The 21,636-nt window shown below is 37.2% G+C and overlaps 1 protein-coding gene across 1 annotated transcript in view; it reads right to left on the reverse strand.

Moving 5' to 3' along the window:
* DPYD (dihydropyrimidine dehydrogenase) overlaps nucleotides 1-21,636 on the reverse strand; it is a 339,118-nt gene that overhangs the window by 77,869 nt on the left and 239,613 nt on the right. The window contains exons 17-18 of the mRNA XM_053950943.1: nucleotides 12,207-12,327; nucleotides 11,295-11,414 (exon numbers count right to left, since the gene is read on the reverse strand). Of these exons, the coding sequence (XP_053806918.1) occupies nucleotides 11,295-11,414; nucleotides 12,207-12,327 (241 nt within the window). The remainder of the gene's footprint in view (nucleotides 1-11,294; nucleotides 11,415-12,206; nucleotides 12,328-21,636) is intronic.

The following is a 21,636-nucleotide window of genomic DNA, read 5'->3' on the forward strand; positions in this document are numbered from 1 at the left end:
CAAAAGAGACTAAGAGTGACATTTTTTTTTTAGGATGCTTTTACACTATCTGACTCTAGCAGTAAGCTGGGGATGTCCTCAGAGTGGTAAAATATTAAGCCTGAAAGAAAGAAAAGAAAAATAAACACACCGGAAAGAAACCTGTGTGCCAGCCCCACACAGAAGAGAACTCCATACTAAAACTCCCCATAACAAGACAGAGCAAGACTTCCCTACATCTGGCAGGGTTTACGTCCTTTCTGGATACCTCCCAAGAACTGATTCTGTCATCATCTAGTGTGCTTTTATAAGCAACAAAGATGCAAACAACCTCTCCGTTATACCAATAAATCAGAATGTACCACATAGTAGATTTTTCCTAATATTTCTTGAGAAACTAAGGTGCCACCAGATCTTCCTTGGAAGTCTGAATTCTTCAAATCCCACCTTAAGTAAGTTCTGAAGAAACGTCTCCTTTTTTTTTTAAAAAAAAAAAAAAGAACAGATTCTTATGAGTATTGTTTGGCAGTACCTGCTCTGCAATTGCACAAAATTTATCAGTGCCTAGAATGAGACGATTTCTCTGAGTACTCACTATTGAAAGCTAAGCAGTTCTTGAGTGGACATGTATCCAAAAATTGGTGAAAACACTTCTAATTCTGGGGTACTCAAATAGGTGAGCAGCTGACATGGCCTTAACAGTGTAACTAGAGCAATAGCTGACAGGAGCAAGATAAGCTTGGCCCAGTCAAAATCTAGACTGGAGTAACCACACATTCTTTTGGAAACCAACAGATCGCTGAATAGGGTCATGAAACATTTGTGAATGGACAGACACTACTGTAGCATAGTTAGCTATGCTATATATATATATATATATATATATATATATGCTATAGGTTGACATGCCTGCTTGCAAAAACCACACAGCTTTCTCCTCATTTTGAGCTGCCTGTAACAAAGTTCTTTACAGCATCAGCCTTACCTCTGTGTTGAGTCAGGTGTGGTACCACACATTCTATGGACAGACTCATGCCATTAAAAACACCCTCTCTATGTATCTGCAATGGATTTCTCATTCTGAAACAGTGGGACACTGTGCTCAACAGTTCTCCCTTGTCTCTCACTTAACCCAAATAACTCAGTGTGGCTCAATCCCTGACTACAAGTGTTTTTTGGGATTTAAATGGAACTTAGGAAAGATGGTTTCATGGTGCGTGTTAACAGGAAAGACAATTTCAATTACCCAGCAATGCAGAAACTGCAAATTGATCATAAAATGGAAAACTGAATTCCTACAGCAGGTTCCCTAAAAGATTTTGTAGGATATGTTTGCATATCCTGTGTGTGAGCAGGACATTTATATAGCTCATTGTATACAATGAGGTGCTTGCATGAAAAGGCACATTAAAATGCAGATTTCCTAGCTGACTACTGTATATTAGATGTATTCTTTTGAAAGGTTAAAAAAATGTTCTGATGGTTGTGAAATATATTTATAAATGCTTCTGGCAATCATTAGCAAGGGATGAAGTGATGCCCAGTGAAATACAAACCCAGAATCTACCCAGTAAAACAAATCTGCTCTATTTTGTCTTCTGTATTTTACGTGTGAAGTTGGCATTAGGATTTATTCCTTATTCAAGCAGGATACTAGAAAATACAGAATGTTAGCAGGATTTAGGTGAATAAAGATGTATTCCCTGGTGAGTTGATAATAAATCATAGCTTATCAGTGGCAGAACTTTTCAAGGCTACATAGAAGCAGGACATCAGCACCGATGAGGTAAGCATATCCTTCTGGTGTTGATTGGTGTAAACCAATGCCTTGCATTTAAACTTGTTCAAGGATTTTTTTTTTTTCTAAACCCCTGTATCTGATTGTCAAAATATCCTGCAACAGGATTACCCACAGGAAGCACACCTTCATGTAACTGTGAAACCTTCTCTTCAAGACACTTTGTGACCCATTTCTAAAACACATCAATCAAGCACTTTGTAAGTGGTGGGAATGGTGAGAGTCTCAACATCCTCACAGAGATGTATAAGCTATTGAGGCTGCCGAGGCTACTGATCCAGAGGGGGGAGCTGGCACACAATAGAGAGGCTGGGGTGCTTTGGCAGCAGTGGTAGGATCCCCACAGTGATGGGAGAAGACAGTAGTCACTCAGCTTATTCTGCAAGCACAGGTGTCCCACAGAGAGAAGGAAGAACAGGAAGAAGATCCAGGCTAGTAACTGTTAAATAAGACGTCATTTTTCTAATTATTTTTTAGCTACTGTTTTGATTTTCATCTGTAAATGTGATGCTAGTTTTTTTCATGAATGCAAAAATGTGTTTATTCTCCATATGAGAATATGCCCTTCACAGAATAAAGATGGGCTCTACAGACACTATATGCCACTTGGTGACTAGAGCAAATCAATACGCAAAGTAATACTGAAAAAAATGAACGTGCTTGAGACACACCAGGTCAAACTCAGGGGTTTTAACCTCTGCTGATACAATTGTTCCTCAGAATTGTTTACAAATTCTACCAGTTTCATGATTTGGTTTTGGGTTTTGTTTTGAGGGGGGGAGATTATAATTAGAGCTTCGGCTCTGAGTGACAGGTACAGTTTATAATTTCCACAGAAGGCACTTGTCTCATTGATCACTTTTAAGTACCACCTGTACCACAAGCCCTGCTGTTGATTCAGGTACAGAATAACAAGTCAGCAGGAAAGATGATTGTGGGCCCTACACAGTCAGCAAAAGAGAGCTTGGAACATTGACATGAAATCACATGAATTGGATCCCTATTTCCTTTGTCAGGTCTTTCCTCTGCCTCCTACACTGAAGCTCCCTAAACTCTCATAACAAGTATGAAGGTTTTAATCCATCACATACATACACTGCAACAAAGCTTTGTAGACCTACAAACCTACTTGAACACTACCACCTGGAATCATCTTCTTTGTGCTCAAGTCCATGACCAGGAGCCTACCCACTTCTTCTGGAATGACAGAATGTACATGTGCATCACCTGCACACTGAGAGAGGAAAGCTTGGCTCAACTCTAACTTAGTGATCACCAGAAAAAGGTCAGCAGCCAGAGCAACCCTTCCACCAACCTGTCGCTGGGTCAGTAGAGGGCACACAGTTCTCTCAGTTTAGACACACTTTTGTAGTCAGTTGTAGGAAAGGCTGGAGAGTTATACTGCATGCCATCACAGTCTCTAGACCTCATTCAAAAATCATTTGAAGTCAAAAGAAATTTTGACTTCATTGTGACTATCCATGGAGAGAGGTGAGCAAGGCTGAGACCTGCTGAGACTTAATGGCAAACAAACCTAGCAGTAGACTTCACCACAGTTTTTCTTGATTTTTATTATTTTAATTAATGTCCATTTGAAAATTTTGATAGTATTTTCATCCCTGTGTTAGAATAAACTAAAAAGTACTTAAATGCCAAATAACTAATTCTTAAGATACTGAAAGTAGTTAAATTACCTCCAAAATTAATTATAGCAATCTTTTTACAACAGAAATAATTCAGTTTTAAACACAATAATCTTCTAAAGACATGACACAGAAGAGATTTTTTGGGGTGTGTCTTTGCTTAAAATTAGAATAAGTGATCAGAAGACATCTTTTCCCCAGACCTGACAGACATGGAAAGAATCAACTCATGATGATGAAGTCACCACCACTGGGTTCTGTCTTGCTGTTATTACCAGAAGGAAAAATTTTCTGCTCCTGACTGACTTACACCTCCTTATCAGGTCGCAGCTTACCTGTGGTACACTATCTATACCTATTACTGTAAATACAAGCCCCTGCTCCACCAACCTGCTTTGAAACACTTTTGAAACCTGCTTTGAAACATCTCTTTTACCTTCTCTATTTATTTCCATTCTTTGTTAATCAGACTGTGTCTCCAAGATGCTAACTATGAGAACACTCATTACTTAATCATGTTAATCTACACCACTATATGAACAGATTTCCCCATTTTATCTACCTTCACCCAGAATAAACCTTCATGTTCTTTCTTCTATGCTCTTTTCCCACAATCTAAACTATAGTGATTTTCTCTTATTTTTCTCATATCATGTCTGAGAATTTATGATTTTATAGGAATTGCTTTCTGACACGTGCCTTTGGTTGCCCTGAGTTAGACTCGATACCTTAACAGTTATCTGTTTATAAAAAACCCAATCAACTGTGAAATGAATTATTTCAACTGTACATCTTCTATATGAGCTCTGATATAAACAGTAAATCCAGAGTGTTCAACAGCAGCAGTTTAGAGATTAACCAAATTACAGGCTATTAAACCAGGAGAATGTAGCCAATTGCATTTCTAGCAGCCTACACAGAACAGCAACTGTTAATGATGATTTGATGGTTTTCTAGGACTTTGGAACAAATACTTGGCTTTTAGTCTGAGAGCAATGCTGGACATTCCTGTCCAATGCTTGGGGGATTCAGCCAACTAACAGATACATTTGGTGAAGAATCTCATTCTAGTCATGCCCTCCCTTCCTAATTTCCCTTTTCACTGTTTTGTCGTCTTTGCCTGTTCCTCAGGGAACCGAGTGATTGATAGCCTAATCCAATGACTGTATTACAGCTGCCTCAACTTGGACTCTTTTCCTTATCATTAGCAGTTAGCCTATGGTTAAATTCACAGCTCACTGCTTGGTACAGCCCCTGAGATTTAAGGGTCTGGCCTTTAGAAAATATTTAACATAAAATTGAAATCTTGACATACTGAGAATTCAGTTCTCTGCAAGGCTTCTTTAATTAATCCAATGTACTGTACCATTGTTCTATATGAGGCTCTGACATGGTGAACTGTTACTGAAGCTCACAGAGATGTGTAATTCTAAATTAAACACTCACTTACATGTACCTACACTGCATTTGTTTCCCAAGTACATGTGCATGAATGTGAAAATTTAAATCCAATCTCTAAGAATAATAAACCACAAACCAATTACACTTAAGGAGTAAAGACCCTTCATTCATTTCAAGCTCAGAATGAGCTTTTTTCAAAGTAAGAGGAGGAGAAAACACAGCTTTGTTCAAATGCTTTGTGTAAAGACTCCTCTTTCATTCTTTCTCCAGGACTCATTTAATCTTTTGGTGAATGAAATCAATTATGATCAGTTTTAATCAACTACAAATGGCACTTGTGCTAAAAGTGCAAAGTGTTTTCTTTGTGGAATGAAATTGGCTAGAAAATATTAAAAATGGAAAAAATATGCTTAGTTCTCTGACCTTATCTAGAGAATAATACTTATTTTTAAATAGCTATAGGAAGGATGTAGACCTTGATCTATGCTGTAAACCTTTGCCCTACTTCCAGTCAGTCGATGAGCTGCAAGCCTCTATGAAAATGGCAGCTGAGTCCCAGATGAAAAATTATGCATCTCATAAACTGCTATTCTGCTGAAATGTCAAGCTATGGCAGGGCTGTACCTCAAATTCAGCACTTGGCATTTTCCTTCTGTCTGCTTTGTTGCCATGAAGCAAACATGAACAGTGAGGATTTGTGTAGGGCAGGTAGCAGGCGAGCTCCCTGTCAAAAATCTATTATTAGGGCTCTGATCTCTCCTGCACAGACCAGTGATGGCAGTACACTAAGAGAAATCAGACTGCTGCAAGGACACGACAGAAAACAGAGGACTCTTTGTGAATCCTGACATAATATATGCAAATAAGGCTTTTAATGGCTGAGCTACATTGAACAGGAATAATAAAACAAAATTAAAATTTTACCATGGCATGTATTTGTTTTTCACCCCTTTCCACACTGTTTTATAAATATATGTTAATGTAAATAGTCTTTAACTCTTGGTAAATATTTATACTAAACAGGAGTGCCTATGCATACATACAGTTTGTTTTGTTTCCAGTGATGGGCAGCTTTTCATTCATTTCTATTGAACAAAATGCACACTGCACTGTCACTGACAGAACTGTGATGAGGAAAGTGAATGTTCTTAGTTGTTTATTTCACTTTTCTTTTAATGATGTGTCATTGAATTAAAATTAAAAGGCAGCCTTTATTATCATAACTTCGACTTTTTCTCTTTCAATATAGTTCATACATTTCAGATTAGAATATATGCCTCTATTAATAATGTCAATATACATTTTAATTTAATTACTCCTGAATAGTATTCCCTTAAATGTCACAATTGCTCTTGGACAGTGTTTTTCTGTAAAAACAGACAGCTCCACTAGCTTCAGAAAGTAACTAAAATTAACTGTCTCTGCTGGTTTCCAATAATTACACATTCCTGTGTTTAATGACTAAATCCACCACCTAGACATCCTCCTTCTGATATCCCTTGTGGGCAGCTATGAAGTTATAACACACAGCTTCCTGAATCTCTCTTTTTTTTCTGGAAAATAAGCACATGCACTTGCACATGCTGTACAATAAATTTGTGCAAATAATGCCAAATACTACAGCATATAATAAATGGACAAAGCAATAACAGCACACAGACGTGAGGCATTTGAACTGCTACTGTAAAATACTGCAATATTTCTGAAACAAAGCATTAAAAGAATACATAGTGAGTGCACCATAGAGAGATTTGCTTTTAACCTAAGTTTTTGCTAAGTCCAGTGTATGGTTTTATAAATTTATCCCCTAAGGATTTGGCTTCCAGACAAAAACAAAGAAACAAACAGATGACAAAGAACAAAAAACCATGGAAATTTGAACAGAAGCTCTGCTCTATTTTGCCTGCAATAGATATCCCATTGTGCTGCAATGTGATGTCTTTTATAAAACACATCTGGAATATGGAAGCACAGTATGAAAGCTCATGGAAAAAACTTTTTAAAAAAAAAAAATTAAAATACATTTCAAAGAAAGAAATCTTAGGGAAGCGTGCAGCTGCTGACAGTATATTAACATTTCTCAGAAACCTGGCAACTTTTTCTGGTGTCTATAAAATACCAGAATAAGCATTTTCAAAATAATTTATACTTACACAAACTAAAACATCTCTTTCAGAGCCAGAGGTCGTTATTCTTTGTGAGGATAAAACCCCCACCATTAGCTTCTTTTTAATAAACAAATACCTTGCAAATACTCTTCCCATGTATAGGAAGAATTAATGACCAAATCTCATATATTCTACATTCTCAAACCTGAAATACTGCTAGATCCATTCTAAAAGCTTCTTAATGAAATCAAACTGTCTCTAATGCTGCAAACACTTATGACAGTTACACAGCTTGAAAAACTGTATCTTAATTTCAACATTTTTTCTTTCATCATGAGGGCTTATTTCATTAACCACATTTTGTATGGACTTCATAAGGATAACTAGGCTTTTTGAGTAATGGGCAGTTCCTGTAAATTTATTTTTAAAAATGGATGAAGACTGGGGGATCCTCTAAACACCATGTCCTCTCAGATAATATGGCCACAAAAATCTGCAGGGCTACCACAGCCTTTAGACTCATCCAGTGCTCCACAGTGCAAATTGGAAATTAATTTTCTTTAGAAAACAACAATATATCAAAATTAAAGTGTAATTTTTCCTGAAAATATTTTTTTTTTGTCACCAGGATAGAGGTAAAAGTAGAAGAAAAATCTAAGAGATTTTATAAAGCTCAATATTTGTAGGGTAAACTTGGAATCCAGGGGGCCCAGCTGTGACCTGGGCTCACACCTGGGATTTGAAACTGGCTCTCCCAAGTCAGGCTCATGTTCAGGTCAGCAGACTGTGCTAGTAGGAGTGCGTATCCTGTGAGAGCTGTTTCACTTTGTATTAATAATTCAGTATTTGCAGGGAAGTGGAGAAGACAGAAACTAGTCCTAAAGTCTGGTAGTGAAACCTGGGATACTGGGATCCCTCCCTGTCAAAACCACCCAAGAAACAGGAGGGTAGAAAGGAGGAAATAGGGATGCCTCTTGCAGCTTAGCAATTTTCAGCTGATCAAATTAGATCAAAACAGGAAGGTCACTGCCCAAGCACTGGCTGGCAAGAAAACACTGACTGTGACAACTCAAAACTAAATTGGGCTTTCAAAGTAATCCTGTTAAGTCTCTCCTTCTTTGAACAATTTTTAAAAAAATGTTTTAAAAAAATCAGAGACAAATGTCTGTTCTCAAAACATCTCAGGATTTGGCAATGATGTTAATAAACTTTTTTTCTTATTATTTTTCTGTATGTTAGATAAATCATAGAAAACTACCTGTGATTTAGTAGTTTAAGAGGAATTATTAAAAAAAAAATCCTGCTTCAAAAATGAAAAATTAACCTCCTGTATACTTAGAAAAATGAAGAATTAACCTCCCGCATACAGATGCTTCTGCATGAAGCAGACAAGAAGAGAAGGGATGAAGAGGCCAAGGGGAAATTTTATATGGAAAATATTTTTTAGTACATGGCCACATAGGAAAACATTTTTGAATAGTGGAGGACAGGGAGGTCTGTCAGTCAAAATACTGGGCAGCTGCTAGGCCAGGGCACTAACCCATCTTTGTTATTTGCTCTTGGTTGGAAACTTTCATCAAACTCCGAGGAGGGAGTTTGCAGTCATCTGGAGAAGAAAATCTGCACTGCCCTAACATAGTGAATTGATAAATCCCTGGAGAACATTGGTCCTTTAAGAGGCTTGACTTGTTGTCCCATGATCTGGTCACTGCCAGGGCCAGCAGACAGACACAGGGGCTGGGTAATGCTGAGGGTCACCACTGTTGAGTCAAGGAGCATTTCAGACCTCAGCAGGACACCTAAGGGGACCCTGTGCTGAGACCTCCGCAGGGCTGGGGCCAGCTCCCACCTCACCCACGCTCACACAGCACCGTGAGTGTGGCACCCTGAACTCACAGAACTGCCTCACTCACTGTGCCTCTGGGCCATGGGAGCATCACTGCCAGTCCAGAATCTATGCACATGGAAAAATCCAGAAAGCCTGATCCAGCCTGGCTGTGTGCTGTATCTGCCCTAGGTTTGTGCACGACAGAACAACAATGAACCAGCTGTGCTTTGGGAAAACACGCTAAAAATGAACCAGACTTATTGCTTCTATAATAGTGCTGTCTTTCACTTCAAAAATTAATTCTCTCTTGAGAGGAATTATTTGGAAAAAACAACAAAAACTTACTGACTCTATCAGATAATAAAATAAAACAAATTTACGCACATGAAAATAGAAACCCAATATGTTACTCTGTGAAGCAACTTTGATGCCAAGACCACAAAGTGCTTCCCACCAAGCCTGCAGGCATGTAAGTGGTGTTCCTGCCATTCCTCAGACAGGAGAAATAGAGCACGGAAAGGTCAAGTGTCTGGCTGCAGGCCACACGTCTCCGCCGTGGCACAGCTGGAACAGAAGTATGGCCACCCTGCCCCTTGCTCTGACAAGATGACACGCGCTCCCACTTTTTGTCTTCTTGTAAGCATGCTAGCTCTCCTGATTTAAAATTGCTTTCCTGCTCTTGGAAATTTGTATACTGCTATAGCTGACTGCTGAACAGAAAGTATTGCAACATGCTGCCGAGCTATTGACTTTATTGACTCTGTGGCTTTCTTCTGTGCAAGGAGTTGTGGCACTGGGACCCAGTGATGACGCTTTCAAAACACAGTAAGTTGACAACACTTCCAGTATTTTAAATATTTTTTAAATAAGCAGATTTGCATTATAGGTAATGGTGCATCCTAAAATGTCATTTTCTCTCCCCTCTGATATATATGAAACGTCAGGAAAAAAATTTTATACTTACACAGATATACACACACACACATATATAAATAAAATAAAGAAACAACTTTTCTTTGGGTCCATTTAGTATTATAAACCAGAGAAGTGCTGGTACATCCTCACTTACAGTTGGGCATGCAGGTGCCACTGTAATTTACACTGCATACATGTTTCAAATTTGTGACATAGACACACTTGTCTAAAATGCAGCCATTTTATAGATTTTATTAGGCAGAATTATGGTAGGAAGGAATATTCACAAATTGCAACTTAAATGAGAAAATGTGAATGGTGTTACTTATATAAAATACTACTGCAATAGTTCTTTTATTAATTTTTAATGCACAGCACCCACTGTGACCTCCTTTATTCTTTTCCTGTCAACCTGGCAGGCTAGAGAAATTGAAATGGGCTGTAGCTGTTCTCTTCTTGTTCCCCTCTTCCTCCCATTTTGCATAATATTAAAATATAACATCTTATTGGACTGTCACTGTGAAACCATTATGCGATAGGCATAATGATTTTTTCTGATTGTTATCACTTTCTTACTTTTCAGCATTCTCTAAAAAATTCCAAATTCTATGTAGTTATCTAAGGCAATAATGCATTTTGCCACTGAATACACTCATCTGAATTAAAGTTTGTTTAAAAATCATCTTTTGCTACATTTCCTATGGTTCTCTAAGGATAACACCAGTCACATAAAATAAAGGATATTTTTGCCTGTCTGGTCTCCTCTGATTACTTTTTTGGGATGACGTAGGAGGCAGGTCCTGTAGAATAACATTTGACTCAATTGGGAGGATGCTATTACTTCTTTTATGCATATTTCCTGCTATCTTTATCACCAAGGAGACTAATCTCCATACCAGTAAAGCCAAGAAACTCAAAGTATTGTCTTTGCAGGGCCAAGTTTGTGTTGTCACAGCAACAGAGTTCACAGGGTCAATAGATTAATACATTAGTGTGCACCGGCACTGAACTGGAGTGTAAAAGTTTTGCAGCAGGTTTGAAAATTAAACTGTGGAGAAGGAGTTGAAAATATGGGCTACACAAGATATTCTTGTATATCTTGAGAAATAGGCTACAAAAATATGCATATATTTGCCTAATACTGTCTATCATTTTTATCCACAGTGGGAAAAAGAGGAAATAGCCTCTCTGGAAAAGGTGTACTTAGTGGGAAGGAGCAAGGAAGGCTGGATATTGGGCTATGAAACATACACTGCATTTGGATTGTTGATATTTCCCCCTGCGATGCCCTTTCATTAGCCTCTGTCTAACGTGGGGCCTGACAATTGTGACAGGATGAAAAATTTGAGGAAAAGCGAGGGTCACGAGGGAAGAGATTTCCTTCCCTCTCCAGTGACCCTATCACAGTATTCTGATGCAGTGCTTTACCATTAAGGAAAGGGCAACCCAAGAGCCTTCACACTTAATCTGTTCCATCTGTCATGACTTAGAAACATTGACCAGCAGTGAGCTTTAAGGACTCGGTGTGACTGCAGACATGATATTCTAGCCCACTACAAGGACCTCCTGATGTTTTGAAAGCCTCCAAGGAAGTACCATGCATCAAAAAGGGCAACACCTACCTGACATGCCACCATATGTGGTCCTCAGTCCTCGACCAACTGCTGGCCAAGGTGTGCTGTCTGCTTTCAGTCCCATCAGTCCTGACACAGTGTTGGTGGCTGTAACACCATCTGCACCACCTGTGAAAGAAAAGGTCAGTCGCTTTTTGTTAAATCATGTGTATAAGAACAAGAGAGGATAAAATACTAAAGAAAACCTGTGAAACTCTAAATAACTAGCAATTCAAATAAACAGCTGGAGAGCAAAAGCAACAAACTGCAAGGGGATGCACAGAAAGGTCCTTATGACTGATCCTGGGCTAACAAATTTAGCACTAGCTTCAAGGCAGGCTGCATCAGCTGAAAGGGACAGAACCTGCTACAGCAGTTGCTCAACACCTGAAGGTACCCCAAAACAGTGGCCACCTCCTCCAAGCTTCTGTGCAGCAAGACAAAAGAAGCAACATGACAAAGAAACAATTGCCATGGTTCTAAATGATGGATTAATACACCTACTTGCAAACTTATTTGCTGCCACATTGTACATTAAGCTCTAAGAAAAAAAAATATATACCTTCAAGTAGTGTATTTTTGTTTTCTCAGAACACTGAGAATATATTCACTGATAAATATAGGAACAGAGGGATTTACAGTGGTATGGTAAACATATAAATATGACAGAAGTAAGAGCATGCAGGGAAACACTATACAATTTATTGTTAACAGTCTAATGTGATTCTCTTCATATATTGGTCTATTCCAGATGCATGAACAAAATTAGGGAATCTTTGATCACTGTGCTTATTCTAAATACATCAAACAAAATATTTTCATATTAGTTTCTGTTGCTATCTGTTATTCCAGCAATGTTCCTATCTTACCCCATGCAGCAAATTAGTAAATCTGTACAACTTGTGCACTGGAGTCACTCACCTTCCTGCGCAGCCACTGCAATTTTCACAATATCAGTGACATTTGGGGTCAGTTTGGCAAAGAAAGGAATGTGAACAGCTTGTCTAACCCAGCGACAGATGTTCCGTACCAGCTCTGGATCCTGTTCAAATAGGCCAGATAAATATAGAACATAATTAAAAGTAATATGAACAAAATGTATATTAAGGAAATAGAAAACTTTGCTTCAAGTGGCTATGTTGCAATTTTGTAAAATTGCACATCAGAACTGAACTTCATCTCATTAGTTAACTTATTTCAGACACACCAAGTAACTGGAAATCCTCTACAGCAAGGTTAATTTGTGAAAAAAAAAGATTTTTTTTTTTTTCAGAAGACAAAGATACCACAAAATATTCCCTTACCAGAGAGAGGAAAATACCATTTTGGATGACAGAGACTATTTTGCCCACTTATTTTAAAAATTAATTTTCAATTTTAATGACTCACTCTATGCAATGTACATTAAAAACAAGCAGTATCCTATAAAATAATGTGAATCTGAAGCATTGTCTGATCATGCCTCGATCAGAACAAGGATGACTCGAGGTTGCAGGGCTATCAGAATGCAATTCAGCATTTCTGAACTCTGAGAATAACTTGGGATGGCCATAGTGTAAATGAAAGATCAAAATCTTCTCTGTTAAAGCCAGAAATCGAAATCTTCAAGTGTTGGCTTTTCCTGATTTCCAGTCATTTACTTCTCTTATGGAATACATCTAATGTAGACAGTAATCAACTACCCTTTCCACTGAGGACAGCTCAGTGGAACTAACGCCTGCATCTGGCACATACAAGGGTTTTTGCTCAATGTAATTCTTGTTTTATTTTTCTGTGGGTAATTCATAATGCTCTTCAACAAGTACCTTAAAATTTGCAATGCTGATTCATGTAGAACCTGGTGCATGTTCTGGTTAAAAATTGAATGGTGCCATGACAAGACTTAGCACAAATATTACCTATGGGTAGGCTAATTGGTACTGCAGCAATTATTTACATTTACCAAGTCTTTATCACTCTCTCAGATAATTAAATCTGTCATATATGAATAATCTTCCCCCATTTGGATATTGTAAAAACTCAGAAAGCTGCATTGCTATGTAGTAACTGAGAATGGGATGAAACGAAATGAAATTTAATTTAAAAGAATCCAGTGGACACAAGGTTGCCAGTCTAGTGAACACACAGGAAACATCCCCTTGTTGTTTTTCCTTTTTACACCAATGGTTAAATACAAACAAAACCCCCACAGGCTGTGTTCCTAGAAAGTACACAGTGCTTGACATGAATAGTAAAATCCTAAGACTTAGCTATGGCATCCCAATAAAAGCGGTGATCTCCCGCCCATGCAGCTGCCATGAAATATGTATGAAATGCTGCACTGGCAGTATGAAAGTAGTTGCAGCTTTGACTTTCATTTCTGTTTTGAATTTCCTTGAGGCCCAACACAGAAATGAGAGACCCTCTAGAAGACATGAATTGTATATCCTTTATGTTAATTCTTCTCCTTAGAAATCCTTGTGATAATGCTCAGGATGTTGGCACCACATAACTCATTATGTGACTTTGTTGTGCTTATGGTGCTGCCACAAAAATTCTTACTCTAACACACACTAATGCCTTAAAAATTAAAATTATTTTAAACCTCATTGAATAACTTTTTGGGAGACATCTTTCATAAAATCCAGTTTTCATCCTACCTAAGACAATTTAACTTGTCTTTTGTCATAAACAATAATTGTTTGGTTTTTTCGCCTGAAAGTAAGTAAAGATCTTTATTTTAAATCAGTTCTACTTCTCACACACCAAGATTAATGCGATAATATAATGGAATGGTTTTCTATTTCTCGTGCTAGTAAACAGTTTAAATATCTGGTTGCACAGCACATGATTAGAAAAAGCCCTTTTGAAAGGCTCACTTGTATCGGCCTTGGAAAATTGCCCATTTTTGGTCCCCATAAAATCACAGGTAAATTAATAGGAAAATAATTCAAAAATTCTAGTGAAGGAGGTAAAATCTTTCATCCGATTTCACTTAATATTCCAGGGGAAAAAAGAGAATGTTTAGTGAGTAAACACTGAAAAAATGAAACAAAAGTTAAAACAGTGCTTTGTTGTATAGTGAGACACTTACTGATAGAAATTGGAAAAGTAATGAATTTTATAGAAAAAAACTTAGAATTCCCATTAAACTTGACAATTTTGAACTGAAACAGGTATTTCTGAAGGTTATTTTTCTGAAGGCTTAGTATGGGGATACTGTTTCCTACAATTAATTTGCACATTAAATAAATTTCGTACAAAGACAATGCTGGTTAACTTTAAAAAATGTCAGTTTACCCTTGTGCCACACCCAAAAACCACACACAGCGATGGTTCTTGCTGCTTCCCTTTACAGTGCAAGTCCTACAATGGAGTTTTGCTGGAACATCCAGATGACCCATTCTTCCACCCTCCTCTGCCTCCTCCCCTCCTTGCTCTGCCTCCAGACCCTCCTGCTCGGGTTCCTCCTGGTGCAGCAGTGAACTCCAGAGAGCCACCTCAGCCCACCCTCCCTCCCCTCCCAGCAGTGACACTGGGAGTGCCCAGTGGGCACAGCCTGAGCCAGAGCCCCTGGGCACAGCCCCTGCTGCCAGAGGGATTTCTGTCATGCAGTCACTGCCTGAGAATACCAGAGCTTTTGTGCTCTACAGACAAGACAACTAATGTATTCACAAAGAGGAATAGTATCCTCACCTGGATAGTTTTGTTTAAATTCACGTGTTCTTCTTTAGATCATTAAGAGAAGTCATTTGTTAATTTATAAATTTCGTGATTCCCTACTATATTTGCACAGAGCAATTGGAAAAATGCATTCTAAGCAATCAGATGGCTGAAACCAGAAGATATTGATGTCACTGGACAGAAAATTTTCATAGGAAATCAATAAACTACATTTGTATAATCTGTGGGAAGTTCACCAGATGGTGCACAACTTCTCCATAGAAGCTTCCTCGCCTTTAGACTAAGACCAATTTGCAGAGGTCATACAAGAACACACTTTGGAGAAACACTAAAGTGATTAGAAATAGAGAATTCACTTCTAAATGCAATCATTGACTAAAGAAATGCAGCTCAAACTACAGATTTCTGAGAATATTAATTTGACCCATCCAGCAAAGTTTTAAACTCAGGTACAAATTTAGCAAAGTGAGTAGCATGATCCCAAGAACTAGTTTTGAAGAGGTTATGTACAAGCTTCATTTTGCCTAATTCATTTGACTGATTGAGGACCTCCCACCTACTTGGATTTCTGAAAGACCAACCCCAATTCACAAATCGCTTTTTCCGATTCTTTCTTGGGTTTAAAAAACATTCAAGGATAAGCATGTAACTTGTGAAATAATGAATCTTGAGGCCTGTAAATCACATTATAAAACAAACTGTCAGTGCTAATACAACACAAATACCGTTTTTTACCCCAATCTAAGTTTATGAAAGTGCCTGCAGCTTTTTTCATTGATAAAGTGGTTGATGAAGCCTGCATAGTCAAGAAATATTTTCTAAAAGGCTTGATATGTAAAATGTTACTAGCTGTAACAGCTGGGCATTTGCATTCACAAAACCAACAATATGAACTAAATAAAATATTATTCTGCTTAATTTAGTAGAGGATTTTACTGCTTTTGGTTCAGAGACTACCATGTTGCTAAAAATTACCTTCTTTCATTACACATAACAGGGTTTGTTGGTTCTCTCATTAATAATGATACAGTGTGATTGTAACAGAATGTGTAGCATAATTTTGCACTGTGTGTCAATCCAGAAGAATGAACAAATGCTCCAATGGACTGTAACATCTATTGCCAGCACACTTTGTTTATCTGCTGTATTTTAATTTTTTTTAAACAAACGCCATCTAAATAAAAGCTGGTAAAATTATCATTGGCTAAGACATAATATTGATTCATGCACTGTACCTACAAGAATCTGTTGGTAATTTAATACCATATAAACTCTCTTTTGGTGTAAGCTGTACATCAGCATGTCTTCTGTCTTCCTGTTAATCAAATAATGCTTGTTTATTCCAAAGGCACAGGAGATTTGAATGTTACAGGGGTTGTCTTTTTACTTCCCTAAGCAACAGTACAGAATCATTTTTCCTGAATATTCATTATAGCCTTGGGCTAGATGAAGCTTTTAATCCTAACCACTCATTGCCAATGGGTAGATATACTAGAGGAAAAACAACTATTCACCTTTTTTTCCCTAAATGATCACATGATAAGCTTAACTACAACCATAACTATGAGTATAAGTCCTCAGAAATTAAAGCAGCAAGTTGTCTACTGATTGCATTTGGCATCAGTAATGAGATGAATCCCCTGTCCTATCAGCCCCAAGGCAGATACATCCTGCATGTTTAAAAAGCAGCATGAAAATGCTGTGCACAGAGCAGGTCACCTCTCCTTGTGTTTCATGGAAAGAAACAAAACCATGATGAGATTACCACGGAAATGTCTGGCTGCAGATTTTTGGAAATATTTATTGTGACCTATTTTCAGTGTTCTTTCAGGGCCCTCTTTTTTGCACTATCCTGTTATTGCACAATCTTTATACTGTATCCAGAACATCTCTCTGAGGTAGAGAATTACGATTATACCTGTTCAATAAATGGAGAGATGAGAGTCAGATAGCCTGGGGTGCACCTCCACAATTCACCTTGCTTTGGTGCCCAGTTTCGCAAAAGTCATTTGTGTAAGGACTTGAAAAGGTTTGTCTGGCAGAAAACTGCACTTAGTTCTCTGGACTACCTTAAACCATGGCATACTTTACACATTAACAACAGAAATATCTTTCATACTTGGATTGAAATAGATTTTCAGAGCATTTGAATTATGCAAAAGATAGAATTACAACTACTTTAGGGTAACAAATGTGTATTTTAACTGTGCAAACACTCCTTGGGAACACATGTGTGTGAGTGCATGTACATCTACATGTGTGCATATATAGAGAGAATACAATTCAGCAGTCTGAAAGATGCCATAAAAAACCCAAAGCTGTTAGCAATTTTCCCCAAGAACTTCGTAAGAAAGGTCAACACTCAGTAGAGCACATCATTTGATATTATCTAATTAGTACTATAGAAAATGGACTATATCTTGCAATCTTCAGGCTGTCCCTAAATAATGATGGCAGTTCTGTCTCACTAAGAGCAGGACAAGGACTCGTACAGTTGTGGAAAGAATGAAAATGCAACTTTTCTCAGGCAAAATCCTGACTTTATATATGCATGAAGGCTTCATTAATAGACCTACTGGATTTATCACCACGCATCACGCTGATGATTTGTGCTGGTCCATTATCCTGACTGTGATGATGGGAAGTTCTAGATAGTACAAAGAGTGTTGCAAGATGCAGCAAGACCTTGCATGTAAAGTCCTTAAATCTCATCTATCACTGACTACAATGACCTAAACAACAAAGTTTCAGAAATTAAAATACTTTATTGTATTTAATGCAAAAGTGAGTCTAATCTTCCTCATGTATGTCAAATCTTTGGTGGCCACAAGATTATTGTGATGTATATTTGTTGCCTATGAGTTTTATGGCTAAACAATGCATTATGTCAACATTTTTGCAATTTTAAATGCTGATAGTAAGTTACAGAGGACTTATTTTGCCTTTTTTATTAATTTAGCACACATGAGATTTCTTATGTACAAATAGGCAAGTGTAGGCAAGTGCAACAACAGTGCATCCTTCTCATGGCAGATTTTCTTTCTGTACTGGCTCTTCAGAAAGAGCTTTTATGATTACAAGAATGATGTAGCATAAGAAAAGCTTTTTAGGTGAGAATTTGCAAGCTGTTAAATTTATGTACTACTCTCACTTTACTGTTTCATTCAACAGTAGTCTACTAGGGAAGAGTTAAACCTATCCTCAGTCAAATTGCCGTCAGATGGCCCAAGAGGACCCAAATGCATCCTCATCTGAAAAGCAAAAAAGGAGAGGAGGATCTTCCCCTATCTGCTGGTAACCTCCATGCAGCAAGTCAACTTTCTAGAACATCCTACTCTCCCTCTGAACATTACAGTGACACTACCTGCAGTGTGGAAAGGCAGGGGCAGGATGCATTTGGAGCAGCTTTAGAAAGTGAGTAATGATAATTTGTATTCAATCACATATTCAATCCACTCTACTGGCTCAATGTGTACCTGTGGCTCTGCATCTTTTACAGAGATCCCATAAATGCAATGAGAATGTAAGAAGCCTGACAAGCTGTTAGTTTAAATATGTTCATCCTGTATTTCTTGTCCAGAAAACCATTAGAAAATCATAACTTTAAAAAAACCAAAAAACCCAAGCCTACTAACATGAAAAACCCAACTCTGTGTAATTCATTAATAACTCACACCCAACTCTTTTTGCTATTCATTAAAATAGGAAGAAAAAGTTAAAGTATGGGAATTCCACCTTAAAGCATTGCACATCAGTATCTGTAGCCTTCACTACTTTTATATATATGTGTGTGTATATTTTACTAATTATTATTTACACCACTATCTCTTCTCCTTCCTTGTATGAGAGGCCCAGCATTTGCTTCATAAAACTCTCTCTCTCTAAACCTACAGAAAATTTCCACAGTAGCTAAACACAGAATTACAGTCAATCACTGTAGCAAGAGTCACCATTGCAGAATCTCATGGTTAGTTTTACTGCCTTCTTACATCCTAGAAAGGAGCGGTTTAGGTTGTGCATTTGTCCCATTTCAAACTTAATTAAAGCTAACAATTTGTTTAAAGCCTGTCAAAATAAGGGAAGGATTTCCCAGGATAGAAGATTAATAACTCTCCACTTCTCATCTGGAGTAAAAAATTCTTCCTCATTTCTCAGGAAATTTGACAGCTTTTGGTCAACATCTATTGACCACAGCTGTCAAAAAGAAAGAAATGAAGCAGTTTAACCTAAGGCAGGAATAACAGTTTTCACTGTTGTATGTGAAGCTATCTATATATATTAGGAAAAATTAAAAAAACTGGCCTAAATTACATCAGAGGCTTTGGGTTAGCCTGGACAGCCTCACAAAAATGTAGCTGCTGGTTGAGAGCTTATATCCCTCCAGCAAGAATCCATGATGTGATGTGATGTGAAACCAATGCCACACAATAAACTTTTAGAGATAATGATAGAATTCAGGACTCTTTTCCAGTCAATACTGTATTGCTTTTTGTCATAAGATCCAAGATATACTACTTTAGCAAAAAAAAAAAAAAAACCCAAAAGAACCAACCTCCCAGACTTCAAAATCTCATTAAATATCTTCTATAAAATGGTACAGGAAAATCCTATTCAGGATAGTAATTAATCCAAACATAAATAATTTCATATTTCGTTATATGAGAATAAAAATGTTTCATCCCACTTAAGCCTTCAGCTTTTATTAATTAATTTGCACTTTTAAACAAGAGGTCTTTTCAATGTGAAGGGAGGTTGTAGAGGTGGGGTTTTTGGAAGCATTTCTAAAAGATCAGAGATTCAGATGAGAAAAATTAAGCAAATTCCACATAGTTACCATTTCACTAAACTACCATAGCAACGACGTGCACTGTGACTATTGTTCACTGATTTAATTCAAGGACATACTTATTTTCTACTCTCTTACACACTCTAAAATGCTCCTTTCTTTTAAAAAAGAATTTTGAAACAAGTCTACTAAGTAAATGAAAACATTTATGTTGTTTTTACACAGCAAAATATTATCTTTATAATTTGAACAAAAACTAATATTTTTAAACTGAGATGATATCATATGCCTTACATAACTAAGCATGTCCTACTAGTGAAACAAGCATATTTTTGCTTACAAAATACTGCATATTAAGATGTAGAAGTATAGCTTGGAAAATTCCCATTCATTTTTGCAGACTATATTCTTTCTTTTGTTTACAGATTATCAATTAGGCAAAAACATTACCATTTGAAGACCTTGTAAAGACATATATTTATCTTTAAATTTAATTTTAAAAAACCCAAACCTTACAGAGAGTAATGACTCCCGATTCATAATGTTTTTGCTAAAGTAAAAATCTAAGTGAGAATTGAGAGACCTGATTGAACTTTCTTTCTCCTGTGGTAAGTTATAAGAACTAAAAAATTCCTGTCACCTAGCTCCATTCTTAGATGCTTGGACTTTATTAATTTAAAGTAAAGCTGCAAGCAAGGTGTCAAAATTTGATCAGCTACTCCTTCAGATCTGTCACTGCAAGTTCCACTCGGGGGAGCCTGATTGAGATTCTCCTTTTCTTCCAGTGATACCAACGTGTCACTGGGCTAAATCAAGTCACTCTGGATTAGGTCCAGGTTTTGGGCATGGCTGAACTGAGAAGTCGTAACTCTGAGACCCTGTTGATATGGAGAGAGATAACACAGGCATTGAGAAAAGCCAACAAGAGACTGGGGCTCCTACTTCTCAAAGGACTCACAGGCTTTTCTCAGACTACTTTGAAAAACTGAAAGAACAAATTAGTCTACACAAAAAAGAAACTTTAAATTTGAAAGCATATAACAAAATAAATCTTAAAAGACATATAATGGATTTCTGCAGAATCAGAATATCAAAAAATTTTTCAATTTTAGCAGATCCCTTTCTCCTTTTTCTTTCTTACTCCCCTTTAGTATCACAACTATTTCTCCCTATGTCAGCTCTTTAATTAGAACCTTTGAAAGATGTTAAAAGCCCAAGACAAATAACCTTTGATTGCCTAACTTTATTTTAAAAAATTGGAAAAGTACCTTGTTACAGTGTTTCTTTATTGTAGTACTCACTAGAGATGCACAAACGAATGATGCTTTATGTATGTCAAAAAACAGACAAAAATAATCCAAACAAAAAGAACCCACTCCAATAGGTTTTCACTTATCTAATCTAAAAGCTGCCAATTTTAACATAGGTCAGCATCCAAACTGAAGAACACATTTATCAAAGTGCTGTGTAGGAGATCCTCTTTGGACATCTTATTAGCAGCATGGCACTCCTACACCCCTTCTGGATAATGCTGCACCTCATGACTGGAAACCCATGTGCAGACAAGGTCAAAAATGAGCTGGAGATTTTTGATTGACCAGTATAGGAAAGTAAAAAACATATATTTGTGTTGGGAGTAAGAACAGCAATTAGAGTGATGTCAAGATCAAGCACAACTGAGACTTGAAAGGTTGGTAGCTGCCTTTACTCAGCTTTGTAATTTCTCCTTTTTCGAATTACAGAAAAGCTTTTTGTTTTCTCCCCAGCACAAAGAGGAAAATAACTGAATTTGTTTTGAAAACAGATTTCTCTCTCTGTGAAGGTGGTTGAGCCATAGTGTTTTTCCTTATTCTGAATCTTTGGGCTTTGTTTCACTTATTTTTAATTTAAAAATAATTCTGA

Source organism: Vidua chalybeata, chromosome 9 (genome assembly GCF_026979565.1).
Source record: "Vidua chalybeata isolate OUT-0048 chromosome 9, bVidCha1 merged haplotype, whole genome shotgun sequence".
Lineage (NCBI taxonomy): Eukaryota > Metazoa > Chordata > Aves > Passeriformes > Viduidae > Vidua > Vidua chalybeata.